The 19,355-nt window shown below is 47.0% G+C and overlaps 1 protein-coding gene across 1 annotated transcript in view; it reads right to left on the bottom strand.

Moving 5' to 3' along the window:
• CACNA1H (calcium voltage-gated channel subunit alpha1 H) overlaps nt 1–19,355 on the bottom strand; it is a 386,136-nt gene that overhangs the window by 167,421 nt on the left and 199,360 nt on the right. Inside the window, exons 3-5 of the mRNA XM_083413279.1 lie at nt 15,425–15,536; nt 11,411–11,544; nt 6,558–6,655 (exon numbers count right to left, since the gene is read on the bottom strand). Coding sequence (XP_083269405.1) covers nt 6,558–6,655; nt 11,411–11,544; nt 15,425–15,536 — 344 coding nt within the window. The remainder of the gene's footprint in view (nt 1–6,557; nt 6,656–11,410; nt 11,545–15,424; nt 15,537–19,355) is intronic.

Here is a 19,355-nt window from a genome sequence, read left to right as displayed (position 1 = left end):
ATCTATCATCTATAATCTATCATCTATCTATCTATTTATCTATCTATCTATCATCTATCATCTATCTATATCTATCTATCTATCTATCATCTGTCTATCTATCTATCTATCTATCTATCTATCTATCTATCTATCTATCATCTATCTATATCTATCTATCTATCTATCTATCTATCTATCTATCTATCTATCTATCTATCTATCTATCTCTATCTATCATCTATCTATCTATCTATCATCATTATCTATCTATCTATCTATCTATCTATCATCTATCTATCTATCATCTATCATCATTATCTATCTATCTATCTATCTATCTATCTATCATCTATCTATCTATCATCTATCTATATCTATCTATCATCTATCTATCTATCTATCTATCTATCTATCTATCTATCTATCTCTATCTATCATCTATCTATCTATCATCTATCATCTATCTATCTATCTATCTATCTATCATCTATCTATCTATCTATCTATCTATCTATCTATCTATCTATCATCTATCTATCTATCTATCATCTATCTATCACCTATCACCTATCACCTATCACCTATCTATCTATATCTATCTATCATCTATCTATCTACCATCTATCTATCTATCTCTCTGAAGTGGGTTTTGAGCAGTCAATGAAACTAAGAGTGGGAAAAAAGAGTAAAGCTAGAGGAAACTTCTCTTCCTCCACCCTTAGAAAAACTAAGCGCCCTGCCAAACACAGAAATTGTAGGGATTCTTCACCCAGCTGTTTCCAAGAACAATTCTGAGTGGAGACAATGCCTCTGCTGCAAGGACATTTTTCTTTTTTAGCAGTCACTCTCTGCAGCCAATTTATTGCTGTCAGCCTCCACCAACTAATACAATCAGGTGCAGCCAGTGGGGGGTCCAGGTGGGCAGATCAAAGCACTTATCCTTGACCGAGCTCCGTTTGGGATTCTCAGTGTCCCCCCCTGCCCTTTGGCACCAGAATTTAAAATGCTCTATGATGAGACTGCAGTGAAAAGGCTGCCTTTGCTAGAAACCAACTGTAACACACCCCACTTGATTATTTTAAAAATCAAAACCTCTATGCAGTATACAGTGGCACCTTGGTTCTCAAACGCCTTGGTACTCAAACAACTTGGAACCGAAACACTGCAAACCCGGAAGTAAGTGTTCTGGTTTGCGAACTTTTTTTGGAAGCAGAATGTGCTCCGCTTTGAGGGCTACACCGAGTTCTGTCTGGTTTTGCTATTTATTTTGGGGGTTCTTTTCATTTTGTTTTTGTGACTTTGTGGAACCCAGTTCAGCTGCTGCAGGCACCCCCAGACTCGGCCCTCCAGATGTTTTGGAACCACAACTCCCATCATCCCTAGCACACAGGACCAGTGGTCAGGGATGATGGGAATTGTAGTCCCATAACATCTGGAGGGCCGAGTTTGGGGATGCCTGAGCGACTGATTGATTGATTGTGTGACTGCAGTACATTGTTTATTGCTTTCATTTTATGGATCAATGGTTTCGTTAGTTAATAAAATTCATGTTAAATTGCTGGTTTAGGAGTTGTTTTTAAAAGTCTGGAACGAATTAATCCTTTTTGCATTACTTTCTATGGGAAAGCGTGTCTTGGTTTTGGAATGCTTTCGTGTTGGAACAGACTCCCAGAGCGGATTAAGTTTGAGAACCAAGGTACCACTGTACATTAGATTTATTGGTGGAAAAAAAAGTTAAAATGGAATCCATAAAAGTGTTCAGAAGTATTTGTGCTGCAATCCCACTTGTAATTTAAAAGTTCCTTTGTATGCTGCTCTTTGTGGCTGCAGAATAAGGTAAAGGTACCCCTGCCCGTACGGGCCAGTCTTGACAGACTCTAGGGTTGTGTGCTCATCTCACTCTATAGGGCGGGAGCCAGCGCTGTCCGAAGACACTTCCGGGTCACGTGGCCAGCGTGACAAGCTGCATCTGGCGAGCCAGCGCAGCACATGGAACGCCGTTTACCTTCCCGCTGGTAAGCGGTCCCTATTTATCTACTTGCACCCGGAGGTGCTTTCGAACTGCTAGGTTGGCAGGCGCTGGGACCGAACGACGGGAGCGCACCTCACCGCGGGCATTCAAACCGCCGACCATGCGATTGGCAAGTCCTAGGCGCTGAGGCTTTAACCCACAGCGCCACCTGCGTCCCGGCTGCAGAATAGGCCCCTCCAATATGCAAATAGCTTTACTAAGGGGTGGAGTCACAGCAGAGTGAAGCCCTGACAACTTTTTAAAAGCTTCAAGTGACCCCAAGCCATTGCTGGGACAATATCTTCCCAGGTTCGCTAGAGTAGCCCTCTGGGAGCTGACCAGGGTGCTGAATTACCTCGCTTTGGACTGGAAGAGGCCCTTCAAAATACCGTATTTTTTGCTCTATAAGACTCACTTTTTCCCTCCTAAAAAGTAAGGGGAAATGTGTGTGCTTCTTATGGAGCGAATGCAGGCTGCGCAGCTATCCCAGAAGAACAGCAAGATGGGATTGCTGCTTTCACTGCGTAGTGATCCCTCTTGCTGTTCTGGCTTCTGAGATTCAGAATATATTTTTTTTCTTGTTTTCCTCCTCCAAAAACTAGGTGCGTCTTGTGGTCTGGTGCGTCTTATAGAGCGAAAAATACGGTATTTCCTTCAGCAGAACTGGGCACACTGGAATTAGCTTCCAGTCCCTATGTATTCTTCACTGTCAGGGCTTTACAGGTAGACGGCTACTACTGGGAGTCCCAGACAATTTAATACCTTTTTGAAACAAAGTGAAAAAGCAGGCAAAATCGTTTCTTACGGGCACCTGATTATTTTTCTGCAATTACACAAGCTCTTGGCAGATGAAGGTTTCCACCAAAAAGCGATAAAAGAGCTCAGAGAAGATATTAGCATATCGGGAAAGGATCACTCGGCAGCGTGCCATCGCTACCAGGAAATGAATTCAACTGGTGGGCTTATCTTCCAAATTGGATTGAAGACAGGCGCAGCTGAAGTGAATCACGGAAGGGGCTTAAGGCCCACTCAAATCTCCGAGAGCAGACAGACCCTGTTTGGTTCGCCTTTGCCGTTGATGCCCCCACCGCCGCGTCAACATTTCCCTGCAAACACAGAGGCTGAGCTGGCAATAGCCTTGGGAACGCAGGAATGCTGAAACTTCAGATATACAAACTCCAATGGTGTGGGTGAGTGCACACTGCTGTGCGCATGGCTACTGTAATGCACTCTATGTGGGGCTGCCCTTGAAGACTGTTCAGAAGCTGCAATGTCTGCAGAATGCAGACCCTGGTGGGCACAACTTACACCAGTTCTCTGAGGCCTGTGCTGGTGCTTCCAAGTCAAATTCAAGGTGCTTGCATTGACACACAAAGCCTTGGGTAAGCCCTCATAGGGTTGCCATATGTCCTCTTTTCCCAGGACACGTCCTCCTTTTCACGGGTAGAGTCCATAGTTAAAAGTAGAAGTCGGCAAATGTGTCCTCTTCTTTTGTTTTTCAAAATATGGCAACCCTACGTGATGTCCATTATATTCAATGGATCTACTCTGAGTAGGACTGACCTATAGCCTGGACTATTCTAAGGCAGCTCTTCATGTTTTTAAGCTGCTTTTTAGTATTTTTAGTTTTAACAGGGGGCTGTCTCTCTCCCTCACTCCCCCGGCCTTGTCCCCTGCAGAAGAATAATACATAACAGCGAGAAACAAATATTAAGGTTGCTAAAAAAATTCCCCCAATGTTAACCCAGAGACAAATAGCTGAGGTGCATATTTATGACAACGCTCCCTTCCTAAAGCCATCACTCATCTTCAAAGAAAAGCCCCAAAGGAGGAAATAAATAAAGGAAGTACCCAGGTGCCATTCAGGGCCAGCAAGCAGACTAGAATTGAATTATAGACTTGTAGAGCTGGAAGGGAGTCATCTAGTCCAGCCCCCTCATAATGCAACATTTAGTCTGCAGAGAGGTCTAAAAACCATCAAAAGTTTCCTACATGCACTCACTCCCCCTTCTTATTAGCACAGACCAGCTTTAGCCAGCCTGGTGCCCTCCAAATATTGCTGGACTACAACTCCCAGTGAGAATGTCCAATGACCAAGAATGACGTGACTTGTAGTCCAGTGACACCTGGGGAGGGGGCACTGGGTTGGGGAAGGCTGGCACAAATCACCCACTCTTTAGCTGCTAGATTTAAGAAGTCTCACCCCTATTGATTAAGACAGTATAGCAGCATTCCCCAAGCTGCTGCCCTCCAGGTGGCACTGGATTGCAACTCCCATCAGCCCCAACCAGTGTGGTCAATGGTCAAAGATGACGGGTTTGAACTCCAGCATTTTCCGCAGAGCACCAAGTTGGAAGAAACACTACTATACCACAAAGCAGTTAGCTTGACACAGTTCAAATCCCTATTCTGTGATGAAGACCAGTGGGTGACTTTGAGGTCTGCCACTCTTGTCTCAACCTAACCCACCCTTGACGCAGAACTGACCTGCACCTCCATGGACAGCTGTGAGTCCAAAATGACTTCCAGGCTGTGCACCTGGTTCTTCAGGGGGATAGTTACCCCATTCAGGACCAGGGAGTCCTCCATACCCGCCTACCCCCTGTCCCTCAAGAGCAGTACTTCTGTCTTGTCAGGATTCAACCTCAATCTCTGGGGTAGACAACACTGTGCAACCTGGCTCACAATAAGGATTCAACCTCAATCTGTTAGCCGCCATCCATCCTCCAACCGCCTCCAGACACTCATGCAGGACCTTCACCTCCTTCACTGGTTCTGATATGAAAGAGAGGTAGAGCTGGGTATCATCTGCATACAGATGAGCACCGCTGCTGTTGCACCGCTGCTGTTGCACTGCTGCGAGAGCACTGCTGTTGTGCTCAGTTCCTGCATGTGGGCGTCACCACTGTGAGAACAGGAATACTGGATCTTATGGTCCACTGGCCTCAGCCCAAACTCCCTGATGATCTCTCCCAGTGGTTTCTTGTAGATGTTAAAAGCATGGGGGAGAGGAGGGAACCCTGAGGCACCCCACAAGTGAGAGCCCAGGGGTCTGAACACTCATCCCCCCCCCACTTTCTGGACACGGCCCAGGAGGAAGGAGTGGTACCACTGTATAATAGTGCCCCCAGCTCCCAGTCCCTCTAGATGGTCCAGAAGGATGTAATGGTCGATGGTATCAAAGGCCACTCTGATACAATATCAGGGCAGTGTACAGCGATAGAAAAACATTTAAAGCAGTACAAATGTAACATTAAAATGGCTGGCCACTCGATGCAATTACTACTACTACTACTACTACTACTACTACTAATTTTATTTATACCCCACCCTCCCCAGCCAAGACCGGGCTCAGGGTGGCTAACACCCGATATAAAAACAAATTGATTGAAATACAACTTAAAAACAAGATTAAAATACAACATTAAAACATTAAAACACAGCCTCATTTCAATGGAAACTCAAATAAAAAACTTTTTTGGGGGATGAAAGCGTCAAGTCTTCACCAAGGGTAACTATCCAGACTGGTCCTACATGGGCCAGAAAAAAGTCCCCAAATAGGAATTCCTCCATCACAGGAGGAGAAAGGAAAAAAGAAAAAGGGGGAGGGAATCAAACTGATTCCAAGTCAAAGGCCAGGCAGAACAACTCTGTCTTACAGGCCCCACAGAAAGAAATTAGATCCTGCAGGGCCCTGGTCTCATGAGACAGAGTGTTCCACCAGGCCGGAGCCAGTGTTGAGAAGGCCCTGGCTCTGGTTGAGGCTAATCTGGCTTCCTTAGGGGCCGGGACCTCTAGGGTGTTGCTATATATGGACCTTAAGATCCCCCGTGGGGCACACCGGGAGAGGCAGTCCTGTAGGTATGAGGGTCCCATAGGTACATTTTGCTTGCTTGTAAGGGGAGGATGTGACAGAGGTGTTTAAATAAGTCACAGGGTGCAGAAAATGAACAGGGAGATGGTTTCTCTCCCTCTCTCATAACACTGGGATTTGGGGACATCCAATTAAGCTGATTCCTGCATTGCTGGGGACGGGACTAGGTGATTCTTGAAATCCCTTCCAACTCTATGATTCTATGAACCCCTGAAGATTCAGGACAGACAAAAGACACTGAGTGTAGTTGGGCTATGGAACTCCCTGCCACAGGAGGCAGCAACGTCCACCAAAATTGGAAGTCTTTAAAAGATTTGGGGAATTCATGGCAGAGAGGGCTATCGAGGGCTGCTAGCCCAAATAGTTATGTTTTGCCTCCACTTTGGGAAGCAGCCTGCCTGTATAGACCAGTTTATGGGAATCACAAGGTTGCGAGAGCACTGTTGTTGTGCTCAGTTCCTGCATGTGGGCGTCACCACTGTGAGAACAGGAATACTGGATCTTATGGGCCGCTGGCCTCACCCAGCAGGGCTCTGCTTGCATTCTTAATTTTTGTTTTGCCTTCAGCCAAGTGGTCAAGGAACAAGGGAAAAGAGAGACCCAGTTAGAAGACTTGGATCCTGATGTTAATTTTCTTCATCTCATTGGAGAGCAGGGGGGAAAGCAAAGCAAATGGCGCAATGGACTTACTTGGCACCCTGTTAATGGCTCGTAAAGGCCTGAGTACACGGACAGTACGGATGGCGGATAAGCTGACGTTGTGTCCATCCAAGGAATATTCCATCATGCTGGAGAGAAAGAGGGAGACACACACAGAGAGATATACAGGTGAGAATGAAGTTCTCAAACACCCTCTAAACCAGCCTTTCTCAACATGTGGGTCCCCAGATGTTGTTGAACTACAACTCCCGTCACCCCTAGCTAGCAAGGCCAGAGCTCAGGGATGAAGGGAGTTGTAGTCCACCAACAACTGGGGACCCACAGGTCGAGAACCACTGCAAAAATGGATGCTTCCTTGTAACAGAAGAAGTTCTATTGGACAACAATGGGCACTTAATTCTAAGTAAGCACCCATCTCTGCATAAACGCTTGGCTACATTCAATAAAATATCATTAAGACCTAGATGGAAATTAGATGAAAAACAAAACACAACACAACTTGATCCTCTCTTCATGTCAAGGGGAAGCTGACAATTAGATTAGTAATGGCCCATGTAGTTCCATTCACTTGGCTGTGAGTCCTGGAAGATCTACTCTTTGGCCTGCAAGCCTTTTCCCATCTGGTTTGGGAGGGTGGAGCCCAGACTGACTCCATCTACAAAAGCTGAGGCTGCTGAACAGACTCTTGGGCTGGGGGATTGAGGTGTTTTTTTGGGGGGGGGAGGTGTTATTGCTGCTGGTGTTGTTAATTTTTGTCCCTTTATTTTATGATGATTTATGTGGAAATAGTTTAATTTGTCAATTGAAAGCTCAGAGGATGATGCCATACAGTAACTTCTCCGATGAAGCATTTCAGTTACGGCACCTGGGGAGGCTGCAGAAATGTTTCATGGAAAGGAAAACACACTCACATCACCCTCAATCACCTTTCAAGCATGGTGCAGTGGTTAGAGTGTTGGAGTAGGTCCCAGGAGACCACCTGGCCATGAGGTTCACTGGATGTGACCTTTTGGACCAGTCACTGCCTCTCCTGGCTTAACCAATGAGGTGGTTGTGAGGATAAAATGGGGAAGAGAAGAAGAGTTTGGATTTGATATCCCGCTTTTCACTGCCCTTCAGGAGTCTCAAAGCGGCTAACATTCTCCTTTCCCTCCCTTCCCCACAACAAACACCCTGTGAGGTGAGTGGGGCTGAGAGACTTCAGAGAAGTGTGACTGGCCCAAGGTCACCCAGCAGCTGCATGTGGAGGAGCGGAGACGCGAACCCGGTTCCCCAGATTACGAGACTACCGCTCTTAACCACTACACCACACTGGCTCTCAAGAGAAGAACCATAGATGTCCTTAGGATCAGAATATGGCCTGAGGAAAAAAATGCATTCATCAGTAGCAATTTCTGTCCATTTTCTAGCAGTGGGGATATATACCAAAGCAAGCATTCTCTGGAATGGAATCACAGGTCTTGTGGGGTGTTTTCCAGGGCTTTTTGGCTTCCATGCGATGGCGTAATATGCTTTCCGGATAACCCTGCCACATCTGCATTCAGCGTTTTGAAACCAAGCGCCTGGGATTTATTTTGCCGCTGCCACGCTGCAGAACACGAGAGAAAGAACTGGAGCTGATTCAAGGGCCACCTAGCAAGGAAATATATATCGCAAACACCAATTTCCACCTGCCAGTTGGAGCGAACAGGCCAGGAGCCAAGAGCCAGGTGTGTGAACCGAGTCGGCTTTCCAGGAATAATACAAGCTATTGTCTAAAACCATTGTGCAAATATCGTAGGATCCTGAAGAGCTGCCTGGCGACAGTCCCAGTTTATTACAGCTTCCACCGTAAATGGATGCAGCTATTTATCTGTTTATCATCTTTTTATTTGGCCAGGCTGAGAGAGCCCTCTCATGCGGAAGTGCGGAGCCTCAGGCTTGGGGGCCAAATTCAGCCATCTAGCCCTGGGGCTGCCAGAACCTCCAGGAATGACCTGAAGCCTCTAGGCTTGCCTGGTCCCCTCCATGTGACAGGATGTGTGTGTGCTTGAATCTCCAGGTGGGTGGGAATCCCTTAATAATAATATGCTGAATGATTACGATTATTATTGAGGAGACTGGGCATGCAGCTTGCAAGCTTCAGCTTCTCAAGAACTGGCTGCAAATTACTGCAAAACACTCTCGGGGATGGGGGGTAGGGTCTGTCCTCCACCCAGCGTGCCAACTTGAAAAAATATATAGGGGGAGGACCCTTCCTCACATTACAAAATGTGGCATGCACACAACATTTGAATGGCAATGCCTATAATCTTTGGGGCCCCCAGCCCACTGCAATATTTTACTGGGGGAACAAAGGGACCTCAGCACCTAGGAATTAGCTCTTTGCTTCTGCCGCTCTCCCAATTAACCTCCATCTCCAGGGCTCAGTGGTCTCAGGGAGCACAGACAACGCCTAATGCCATCGTGGGGTCTTGGGTTTGGGTTTTGAAATCTCTGGGTCTGCGATGCTCCTGGCCTGGCAATCCTACCTAGGCCTTTGCCTCTGGCTCTCTGGACCGTCCCCACCCCTAGCTAAACCCCCTCTCCTCAAGCCCCATCCCTCACCAGCTCTGTGTTTTTGCTTGGCTGGAATGTGTTCCTGAACTCTGAGAATGTCTCTTGTTGGACCCAGAGCTGAGTGTGTAAGTAGAAACCTGTACAAAGGTAATCACTTGTTCCTCTGCTCGCTTTGACTTTTGGCCCTGCACATCATGGGAGTGTGGCCCCAACTGAAGGGAATGTGGTCCCCAAGCTGCAAAAAGTCTCTCCATTTCTTTTCTAGTGAGCATGGGTAATACCTATATAATGGATGCCCAAAGAAGCTGAATATTGGAAGCTTTTAATGTTTGATGCTTTATTGTGTTTCTAATTTTTTTCTGGGAGCTGCCGAGAGTGGCTGGAGAAACTCAATCAGATGGGTGGCAAATAAAAAATTATTATTATTATACAAAGGACAGTGCTTCTTCACTCTGCACATAGTTAAACTATGGAACTCCCTCCCACAGGAGGCAGCAGTGACCACCAACTTAATGGCTTTAAAGAGGATTAGACAAATTCATGGAGGAGAGGGTTATTGATGGCTACTAGCCAAGAGGTCCGTGGTCTGCCTCTGCTGTTAAGAAGAAGAAGGGGAGTTTGGATTTGATATCCCGCTCTATCACTACCCTAAGGAGTCTCAAAGCGGCTAACAATCTCCTTTCCCTTCCTCCCCTACAACAAACAGTCTGTGAGGTGAGTGAGGCTGAGAGACTTCAGAGAAGTGTGACTGGGCCAAGGTCACCCAGCAGCTGCATGTGGAGGAGCGGGGAAGCGAACCCGGTTCACCAGATTATGAGTCCACTGCTCTTAACCACTACGCTGCTCTTAACCACTAAGAGGCAGTAAGGCTTTTGAATATCCGTTGTTGGAATCCATAGTAAAGGTAAAGGGACCCCTGACCATTAGGTTTAGTCGTGGCCGACTCTGGGGTTGCAGGGCTCATCTCGCTTTATTGGCCGAGGGAGCCGGTGTACAGCTTCCGGGTCATGTGGCCAGCATGACTAAGCCGCTTCTGGAGAACCAGAGCAGCACACAGAAACACCACTTACTTTCCCGTCAGAGCGGTACCTATTTATCTACTTGCACTTTGATGTGCTTTCAAACTGCTAGGTTGGCAGGAGCAGGGACCAAACTCACCCCGTCGCGGGGATTCGAACCGCCAACCTTCTGATCGGCAAGCCCTAGGCTCTGTGGTTTAACCCACAGCGCCACCTGCGTCCCGGAAGCCATAGTAGGGGAGAGCAATCTTCTGCTTGGATCTTGCTTGTGGGCTTTGCAGAGGGGCATATTGTTGACCATTGTGCTGGGCCCTTGGCCTGACCCAGCAGGCTTTCCTTATGTTCTTACGGGAGGAAGGGCAGTATAGAGATTTAATTAAAAGCTGTCTAGAAAATGAAGGATATGCAGATATGACCTTTGATACCAGGCTGGGCGAACACACTGCCTGCTTTTAGCCGTCCCGATGATCAAAGTCAGAGGAAGTTTATCTGATAAGGCTGCCTGTGTCTTACTTACGGGGGACACTTAGCTGTCTACTCCACACAGAGGTGCTGGGCAGAAAATATCCAGTTCCATCCTTTCACGCCAGTTTGAGTCTCTGTTTGCATCACAACTGCCCTGGTTACTGCAGCCTTTTGCCTGATACCACAAGCACTCGTCGCTCTATTAACTGACTCGAGGACACCGAAAGGGTAAAAGTGGGCCCTGAACATTCAACACTCACTTCCTTATCCCTCTGGGGACTAAAATAGCTCCATTATCAAGGGGGTGACTGACGTTTTAGAGGACAGGGTGGCGGGGGCGGCAGAGAGTAAAACTGAAGAAGGACAGGAAAAACATGCCAATCATTTCATCCCATAGTTGCCTGAGCTTTGTGGATGCTTAAAAACAAACAAACAAATAGACATTTTAATTTGGATGCTCAAACGTTTTAGATCTTTGAACCAGTGTGGTGCAGTGATTAAGAGAGCGCTTGACTCATTTTTAATATTTGCCACCCTTTCTCAGAAACTATAGGACTTAAAGCAGGGCGGATCCTCAAGAGCATAGGCAGTTGTCTTATACTCTGGCTGCCAGTCACTCTCCGGGGTTTCAGAAAACAGCAGAGAATATAGCTGAGCATTGCATCAGCCGGAAGTACACAGAAACAACCGCAACAGAAGCACCATCTTGCTACCCGGTTAAAGTAATTTCTGCTTAGGCCGTGAGACAAGCAAGCAATATTGATGGGCTTTTAAATCATGCCCCCCTCCTATAGATACAAGTTTTACACCACTTTCCCTTCCAGCCCACAACGCTGATTGATGAGCAATTTGTCTACTGACCCCGCAATTACGATAAAGAAGTCCAGGCGATTCCACGTGTCTCCTAGGTAACACTTCTGCCCGAAGATTCCCAGAGCTATCATTTTGATGACCATCTCCACAGCGAAGAAGGCAAAGATGAAATGATCAAACGCCTGGAGTGGAAAAGGAAGAGGGAAACAATAAGAAGCCGCTATTAGTCCCATAGTGCATCCCTGCCATTTAGTGTAGCAAATCGAGTGCTGGACTAGCATCTGGGAGAGACTGGGGTTCAAATCTTCCCTTGGGAGCCAGTCAGAGTGTCACACAGACTTCGCAGGGTTGTTGTGAGCATAAAATGGAAAGGGGGGGGGGAGGAGAACTATGCATGCCACTACAAGTTCCTTTGAGGAAAGGTGCAATATAAATGTTAAAAAGGACCCCTGATCATTAGGTCTAGTCGTGGCTGACTCTGGGGTTGCAGCGCTCATCTCGCTTTATTGGCCGAGAGAGCCGGCATACAGCTTCCAGGTCATGTGGCCAGCATGACTAAGCCGCTTCTGGTGAACCAGAGCAGCGCACGGAAACGCCATTTACCTTCCCGCCGGAGTGGTACCTATTTATCTACTTGCACTTTGACGTGCTTTCGAACTGCTAGGTGGGCAGGAGCTGGGACTGAGCAATGGGAGCTCACCCCATCACGGGGATTCGAACCACCGACCTTCTGATCGGCAAGTCCTAGGCTCTGTGGTTTAACCCACAGCGCCACCCGCGTCCCTAATATAAATGTTACTGAAAAGTAAAATAGGTGAAGAAATACTTTCATATCTGGTGAAGATAAAAACAAACATTCCCATGTTGGAACTCAATAGTTTTGGAGGAGTGTCACATGGTTTTGTAAATGAGGAGTGTCTGTTCCCAGGGAGCAAAGACAATTTCACAGAAATTCGGAATCTGGCAATAATTCCAGAGGCTGCTTTTTTTTTGGGGGGGGGGAGCTGGGTGTTTCCTAGTGTTGCAACCCAACCCAAAAGAACAACAAAAATATAGATTGGTTTTATCTGAGAAGGGGGGAAAGGAAAGACAAAACTTTTATGCAATTGCGAATATCAGCAAAGAACTACGGAGGGAAATGATTCTCCTGTTTTTGTTATTGCCACTAATATACCATTAACTTAAACTAAACAAAATGAAGACTGTTTTCAACTCTAATAGAACAACAGTAGGTCTGATGAAATCGCCACCTGCCAATCATCTGACATCAGGGTTAGAGAGTCATGTGGCCAGAGGCATAGCAAGGTCAGGTGGTACCCGGTGTGAATTTTTTTGTGTGTCAAACCCCCAACATTGCAATTTTGGGGAACGTTGCCCAAAGTTGTTGAACTTTTTAAAGGAAGGGTACCCTAGAGTTGATAAGCTTTATGCGATCAGCGGCCGGAGTTTCGCATCCCCAGTAAGTGGATTTCCGCAATTGGCGCAATCGCCGTCATGAAAACCCGCCCACTGATTGTGCAAATATTCCTGGTGTGCAGCACTGCCAGCCTGGGGTGTGAGCACTGCTTGCTGATTGTGAAAATCCAACCGCCGATCTCATTAAACTGCCCACCAGGGATGTGAACACTGCCCGCTGGAGGGTGCCAGGCTGATCGCTAGGCGTATTTGCGCAACCAGGGGGCAGAGTTTAGCAACGACGATCACACCAATTGTGATAATCTACCCACTGGGGGTGTGAGTGCTGCCATGCTGATCCATCCAAGGGGATTTTGTCACCCCATCCAGGAATGACACCTGGGGTGGACCGCACCCCCTAAAACCCCCTTGCGACATCCCCGCATATGGCAGGGGAGATACTACCCAAGGGGGGTGGAACTCCCTGCTCCCCGGATAACATTTGCAGGTACAGCTCTACCTGCCGCACACCTGATGCCACAGATGACATCAGGTATGAGGCCAGGTGGCTGCAGCTTTGGGGAAATAGCTTTGTGGGCCAATGGGGAGGTTTGGCAAGTGAAATCTGGCTAGCGGGATGGAGGTTCCTCAGCTATAACCTAGATGGACCTTCTTTCTGATTTATGAAGGCTCTTATTCTTTTGTAGGGATGCGGGTGGCGCTGTGGGTTAAACCACAGAGCCTAGGACTTGCCGATCAGAAGGTCGGCGGTTTGAATCCCCGTGACGGGGTGAGCTCCTGTTGCTCGGTCCCTGCTCCTGGCAACCTAGCAGTTTGAAGCACATCAAAGTGCAAGTAGATAAATAGGTACCGCTCTGGCGGGAAGGTAACCGGCTGCTCTGGTTCGCCAGAAGCGGCTTAGTCATGCTGGCCACATGACCCGGAAGATGTATTCCGGTTCCCTCGGCCAATAAAGCGAGATGAGCCCTGCAACCCCAGAGTCGGCCACGACTAAACCTAATGGTCAGGGGTCCCTTTACCTTTACCTTTTAGACCCCTGGATGGTTAAGTCCAGTTAAAGGCGACTGGGGTTGCGGCACTCATCTCACTTTCAGGCCGAGGGAGCTGGTGTTTGTCCACAGACAGCTTTCCGGGTCATGTGGCCACGACTGGACCTAATGGTCAGGGGTCCCTTTACCTTTACTTTATTCTTTTGTGGGGGGTGGGAACTGAAAACCCAAGCCTTGTTAGAAGGCGATCCCATTAACACCCCCAACACAGTATTTTTTTTTACAAACCCATCCTCCTAAATCCCACAGCATCCATAAACGGAATAGAAGCAGATAAATAATGGCCGGCCTGCAGCCAAAAGCGAACTGGAGTCTAATGGGATTCTAATGGGATAGTCTTAATGGAACGGCTGGGTTAAACAGAAGAGGCTTCCTTGAGATGTATGGTTGTCTTACGAAATGTGTTTGCATAAAGCAGAACTCTGCAGAGCCAGGCCTGAAGGCAATTGCATTAACTACCAGAGGAAGCCCATAGCTATGAGGGCGCTTGCTCACCCCAATTGCCGCCAGGGTGTTTCTGCTCTGTGCTGAAAAGCTCCAACCAGGTCTTCCCTGGGGTCCCTGTCAACTGAATAATTGCCAGGATTCAGGAGGAATGGGAGTTAGCGGCTAAGATTCAGCCTGCAAGCTCCAGGGTGTCATTAGCTTGCAGGATAAGCAACGGAAGATGAGCTCAAGGCCCCAACACGCCTCCCCAGAGGGTGGTTATGTGGCGTTGCATTATGAGCAAAGAGATGGCGGGTTTCTGCCAACAGCCTTGACACAAAGGCTGAATTTTATTAGGTCTCGGTAGGGGGAACAGGACCACCAACTTGTTCCATACCAGTCGGTGGGCAGACCTCAGTCACTACTGATGTGGTGGTACGAAATCATAGAGAAATGGGGTCTGCAGGAAATGTCATGGGCTTAAGGTTGTTACTTGTCGAAAACACATCTTGGAAGTGTCCAAAATCCTCCAGCAGACACAGAGATGAGTCTATCATCGGGTGGTGTTAAGAGGTGGCAGTGAGGTTTTGGCACACAGCTTTGCCCTGCACCTATAAGCTCACTATTACTACAATTAACAATTATATTTATTAGTTGCATTTTTGCACTCAAGTGCTGCAAAGCCACTTATGCAGCAAAAAACCAAAATAACAAAGGCATTCACATAAAAAGGCAGCAATTAATGGAGGCCAATATACTCATTCAAAAGGGACAAGATTTACCAAGTTTCATGGATGAGCGAATAAAGACCACTGACATAGCTAACTACCCATCCAACCCCGATTAAAAACCACATGTTTGGGTAAGTAAAAACATTTTGGCCTGGCACCCTCTTCCCAGGGAACTCTGGGAACCATAGCTCTGTGAAGTCTCCTAACAACTCTCAGCACCCGTAACCAGCTGCAACTTCCAGAATGCTTTGTGAGAAACCTCAGAGCTGCCTTTGTAGAACTCAGCTGGGAGGAGGATAGAGGCAAGGTTAGAATCAATTGGCTCTGCCTGTCGTTGGCTCTAGCGCCACCTACTGTCAGTCTCCCTGCTTTCTGCCCTACCAGTTCCAGTGGGCACTGCGGGAAAGAGAGAGAGAGAGAGAGAGATGATATTCTCTTACCTCCAAAATGGTGCACCTCTCAGACTTGCATTTGTCATCTTGACAAGGCTGAAACATCCCGAGGGTGACACAGTTCAGGAGGATGACCAGCATGCTGACGTGCTCGAACCAGGTGGGCGCAAGGAGTTAAGGAAGGCAACTTGGGCTGCAGTTATCAACAGGAAAGTGATGGCAGGAAACAAAGGGAAGGGATGTGGGTGGCATTTGCATATCAAACAGCCCCTCTCCCAGCCTTAAGAAGAAGAACAACAACAAAAGAACCACAATCAACCATGCGGGGGATGGAGGAGAGATGATGCAGAAGGATTTGATTTTCCCAGGAGACAGGGGCTCCTGCAGAGATGAATAACCACCCCCAGACCTGACTGGGCATGAACTGAGATGTGAGCGACAGGCTTTGCTGCAATTGCATTTTCTTCTTTTCTTTATTAAATTGTTTCAACACATCACAACAACATGCTGATAAATAATGAAACACCCCACCCTAACCTAGAAGCTGGTGTTTAGGCAACAGATGCAAAATAACAACCAAATAACGTAAATTCTTATCCCAGTCTACTGTTCATATAGAAGGCGGTAAACGGTTTAAGTTAACCGAAAAGTTGTACAACGTGAGGGGAGTCCTCCATGTTCATCTTTAGCCCTGCGCATAATAAAACGGTGTCACTCAATTCCGAAGGAGTCTTCATGCTTCAGACGTTGTGCCAGTTTCATTATATTATATAATTACTCCACAAGCACCAGGCAAAGTGAGGTGATGTCTGCTGAGGGAGTTTTCCCTCTGTATGTTTGGTTGAATGTTTCCCTGCTATGTACTAGGCCGGAACTTTTTTTTTAAAAAAAGAGAAAACCTCTCTGTTCCATTCTTTTCAAATTATACACTGCTTAATTCAGTTTCCTCAGTAAAGTGTTGGACGCGGGTGGTGCTGTGGGTTAAACCACAGAGCCTAGGACTTGCCGATCAGAAGGTTGGTGGTTCGAATCCCCGCAACGGGGTGAGCTCCCGTTGCTCGGTCCCAGCTCCTGCCAACCTAGCAGTTCGAAAGCATGTCAAAGTACAAGTAGATAAATACCTTCCGGCGGGAAGGTAAACGGCATTTCCGTGCGCTGCTCTGGTTTGCCAGAAGCGGCTAAGTCATGCTGGCCACATGACCCGGAAGTTGTACGCTGGCTTCCTTGGCCAATAAAGCGAGATGAGCGCCACAACCCCAGAGTCGGCCACGACTGGACCTAATGGTCAGGGGTCCCTTTACCTTTACAGTAAAGTGTTACTAGAATTTATTTTCTCTCTGGACTCTGTCTATGTTACCTAAGTGACTTTGTTTACGGAGGGTGTTGTTTTGCTCTTTTCGAGTGGGTTGGGTAGGAAGTGAATCGAAGGAAGGTGGCACAGCTGGTTAATCAGCCTTCGCGTACCTTCCTTAATTTGATGATTGTGGGATGGAGTGGGAGGCTGGTAGAAGGTTTAACGATTTTGTGAATGAGCCACTTCCCCATTCTTCTGCTAATACAAAATGGGGAACAGTGGATAAAAACCAGCCTGTTTGCTAAGTGCTAGCAACAGCAGGATAGAAAATTAGGAAAAATGACTTAAAGAGGAATCCCCACAGGGCACATTGCATTAAATAATGCAAGAGTGCCGGTTAAGGGACATTTTTTCTTCTTCAAAGAATTCAGATGAATTAAATGCCATTTTCAATGGCAGGGGATGGGAAAAGGGGAAAAGGCAGAAGGATGGGTTCGTTCTGATAAAACCAATGAGGTTTCAAGATCAGCTTCCGGCGAAATGTTTACAAGGAAACATATTTTTGCAGAAACACACCGCTTGCCACTCGAGAAATGCTTTATAAAAACCAGAGTTTTGCAGGGAAGACAGACCTCATAGGCAAGAGCAGGGCTAGGGAAACATTTTTCAGATCCAGGGCCACATTTCCTTCTAGACAACCTCCTGAGGGCCATAGGCCAGTGGTGGTGGTGGGGAGGCAGAGGGGAAAGTGGGTGTCTATAAGATCCTTTGGGATTCATTTGAATGAAAAGTGCCATGGAAATATAACAAATCTAATCTAATCAAGCTCACTGGAAGGACAGATCCTGAAGCTGAGGCTCCAATACTTTGGCCACCTCATGAGAAGAGAAGACTCCCTGGAAAAGACCCTGATGCTGGGAAAGACGGAGGGCACAAGGAGAAGGGGAAGACAGAGGACGAGATGGTTGGACAGTGTTCTCGAAGCTACCAGCATGAGTTTGACCAAACTGCGGGTGGCAGTGGAAGACAGGAGTGCCTGGCGTGCTCTGGTCCATGGGGTCACGAAGAGTCGGACACTACTAAACGACTAAACAACAACAACAACAATCTAATCAAATGCCGTCACCTGCGACAAATAATGATCATCATTAGCAAGGAATGAAAAAGGGAAGCTCTGGAAAGCTTGAAAAGAGCTGTGGCTCGCTCTCCCACTCAACCTCCTACCTGGCTGCAAGGAAAGTACTTCATTGTGGACTAGTAACTTGCTTCCGCTCACTTGCAACAAAAATAAATCTAAAACTTGACTGTGCAGTCAGTCTGAAATGGGCCCCCAAATCCAATTTTTCCTTCTCCAAGGGTGCATTAGATAAAAACCATTAACTTGAGCTCTTGAGCAAATGTATAACAGGAACACAGCTGTATAAACAAAGCTCTTTCCTTTATCAGTCCGTGATGCCTAATGAATGGCCTTGTCAGTTCCAAAGTGGAGCAGGGATGACACATCTGGGTCTTATTTTGCATCCTGACCACACTGACGCACAGACCTTGTCAGCCCCCCGGGAACGGCGCCAGGAGTGCTCTTAGAGTTGGTGACCTTCTTACCCCAAGATAAGGAGCACAGGAACAGGAACATCCTTTTATGGTCAAGAGTACAGGAACAGGAACATCTTTTTATGGTCATGGATGTCAACATACGTGTATAAGCTGATGTTTCTGGATTCCTGGGGAAGGGGGTAGAGGGTGCCTGGAGGATATATATACTGTATGCAATTTCTCTTGCTTTTGTGCTTGCTGTGAACCGATTCACGCAGTGCCTTCTGCTATCCAGAGAGCAGAATAAACTCTTTCTCTGAACCAAACCTCGGTATCATTTGACTCCTTCCTCCCTGTTCTGGGAGCAACGCTCACCCTACCAATCGGTAAAGTCTAATAAGGCTACAATCAGATGCCATCACCTGCAACAAATAATGATTGATCATCACCAGCAAGGAATGAAAAAGGGAAGCTCTGGAAAGCTTGAAAAGAGCTTTGGCTCGCTCTCCCACTCGACCTCCTCCATGGCTGCAAGGAAAGTACTTCATTGTGGACTAGTAACTTGCTTCCGCTCACTTGCAACAAAAATAAATTTGAATGGAAAACACATTGGCGCAAGGCCCTGGCACAGGGCTCTTGTTTGATAAAGGACCAATCTATCTCACTTAAGAACATAAAGAGAGGCTGCTGGATCAGGCCAATGGCCCACCTGGTCCAGCATCACATCCTCACAGTGGCCAGCTAGATGTCTGTGGGAAACCAGGGAGCATGATCTGAGCACAAGAGCAGGTACTCTGAAGCAAGCATACAGGAAGGCTGGTAGTACAATAGCTTTGTAAACAAGCATGTTGGTTTCCCTGCGAATGTCCTTATGGTATGCTTGTGAAACGTGGACCACTTATAAACACCATTTCCAACTACTCAGAAGATTCCACCAAAGGCGTCCAGTCTTTTGTAATGATAAATACTTAGTAATGATAAATACTTAGTTCCTGAGTCAGGTCACAGGCTCACCCTATTCAAACACAGACATACCCTTAAGACAGGATTTGTGAAAGAAAAGACAATGGGGAGGCTTTTCCATTTTCCTTTGACCTTGCAGAGAAAACACTTGGTCAGTTTGGGAATCAAAAATGGTTTCAGGTCAGTCTT

The sequence above is a fragment of the Podarcis tiliguerta genome (assembly GCF_965153285.1).
Source record: "Podarcis tiliguerta genome assembly, chromosome: 14".
Lineage (NCBI taxonomy): Eukaryota > Metazoa > Chordata > Lepidosauria > Squamata > Lacertidae > Podarcis > Podarcis tiliguerta.
The sequence above is the reverse complement of the archived record's forward strand: the minus strand, read 5'-3'. Positions and strand labels throughout refer to the sequence as shown.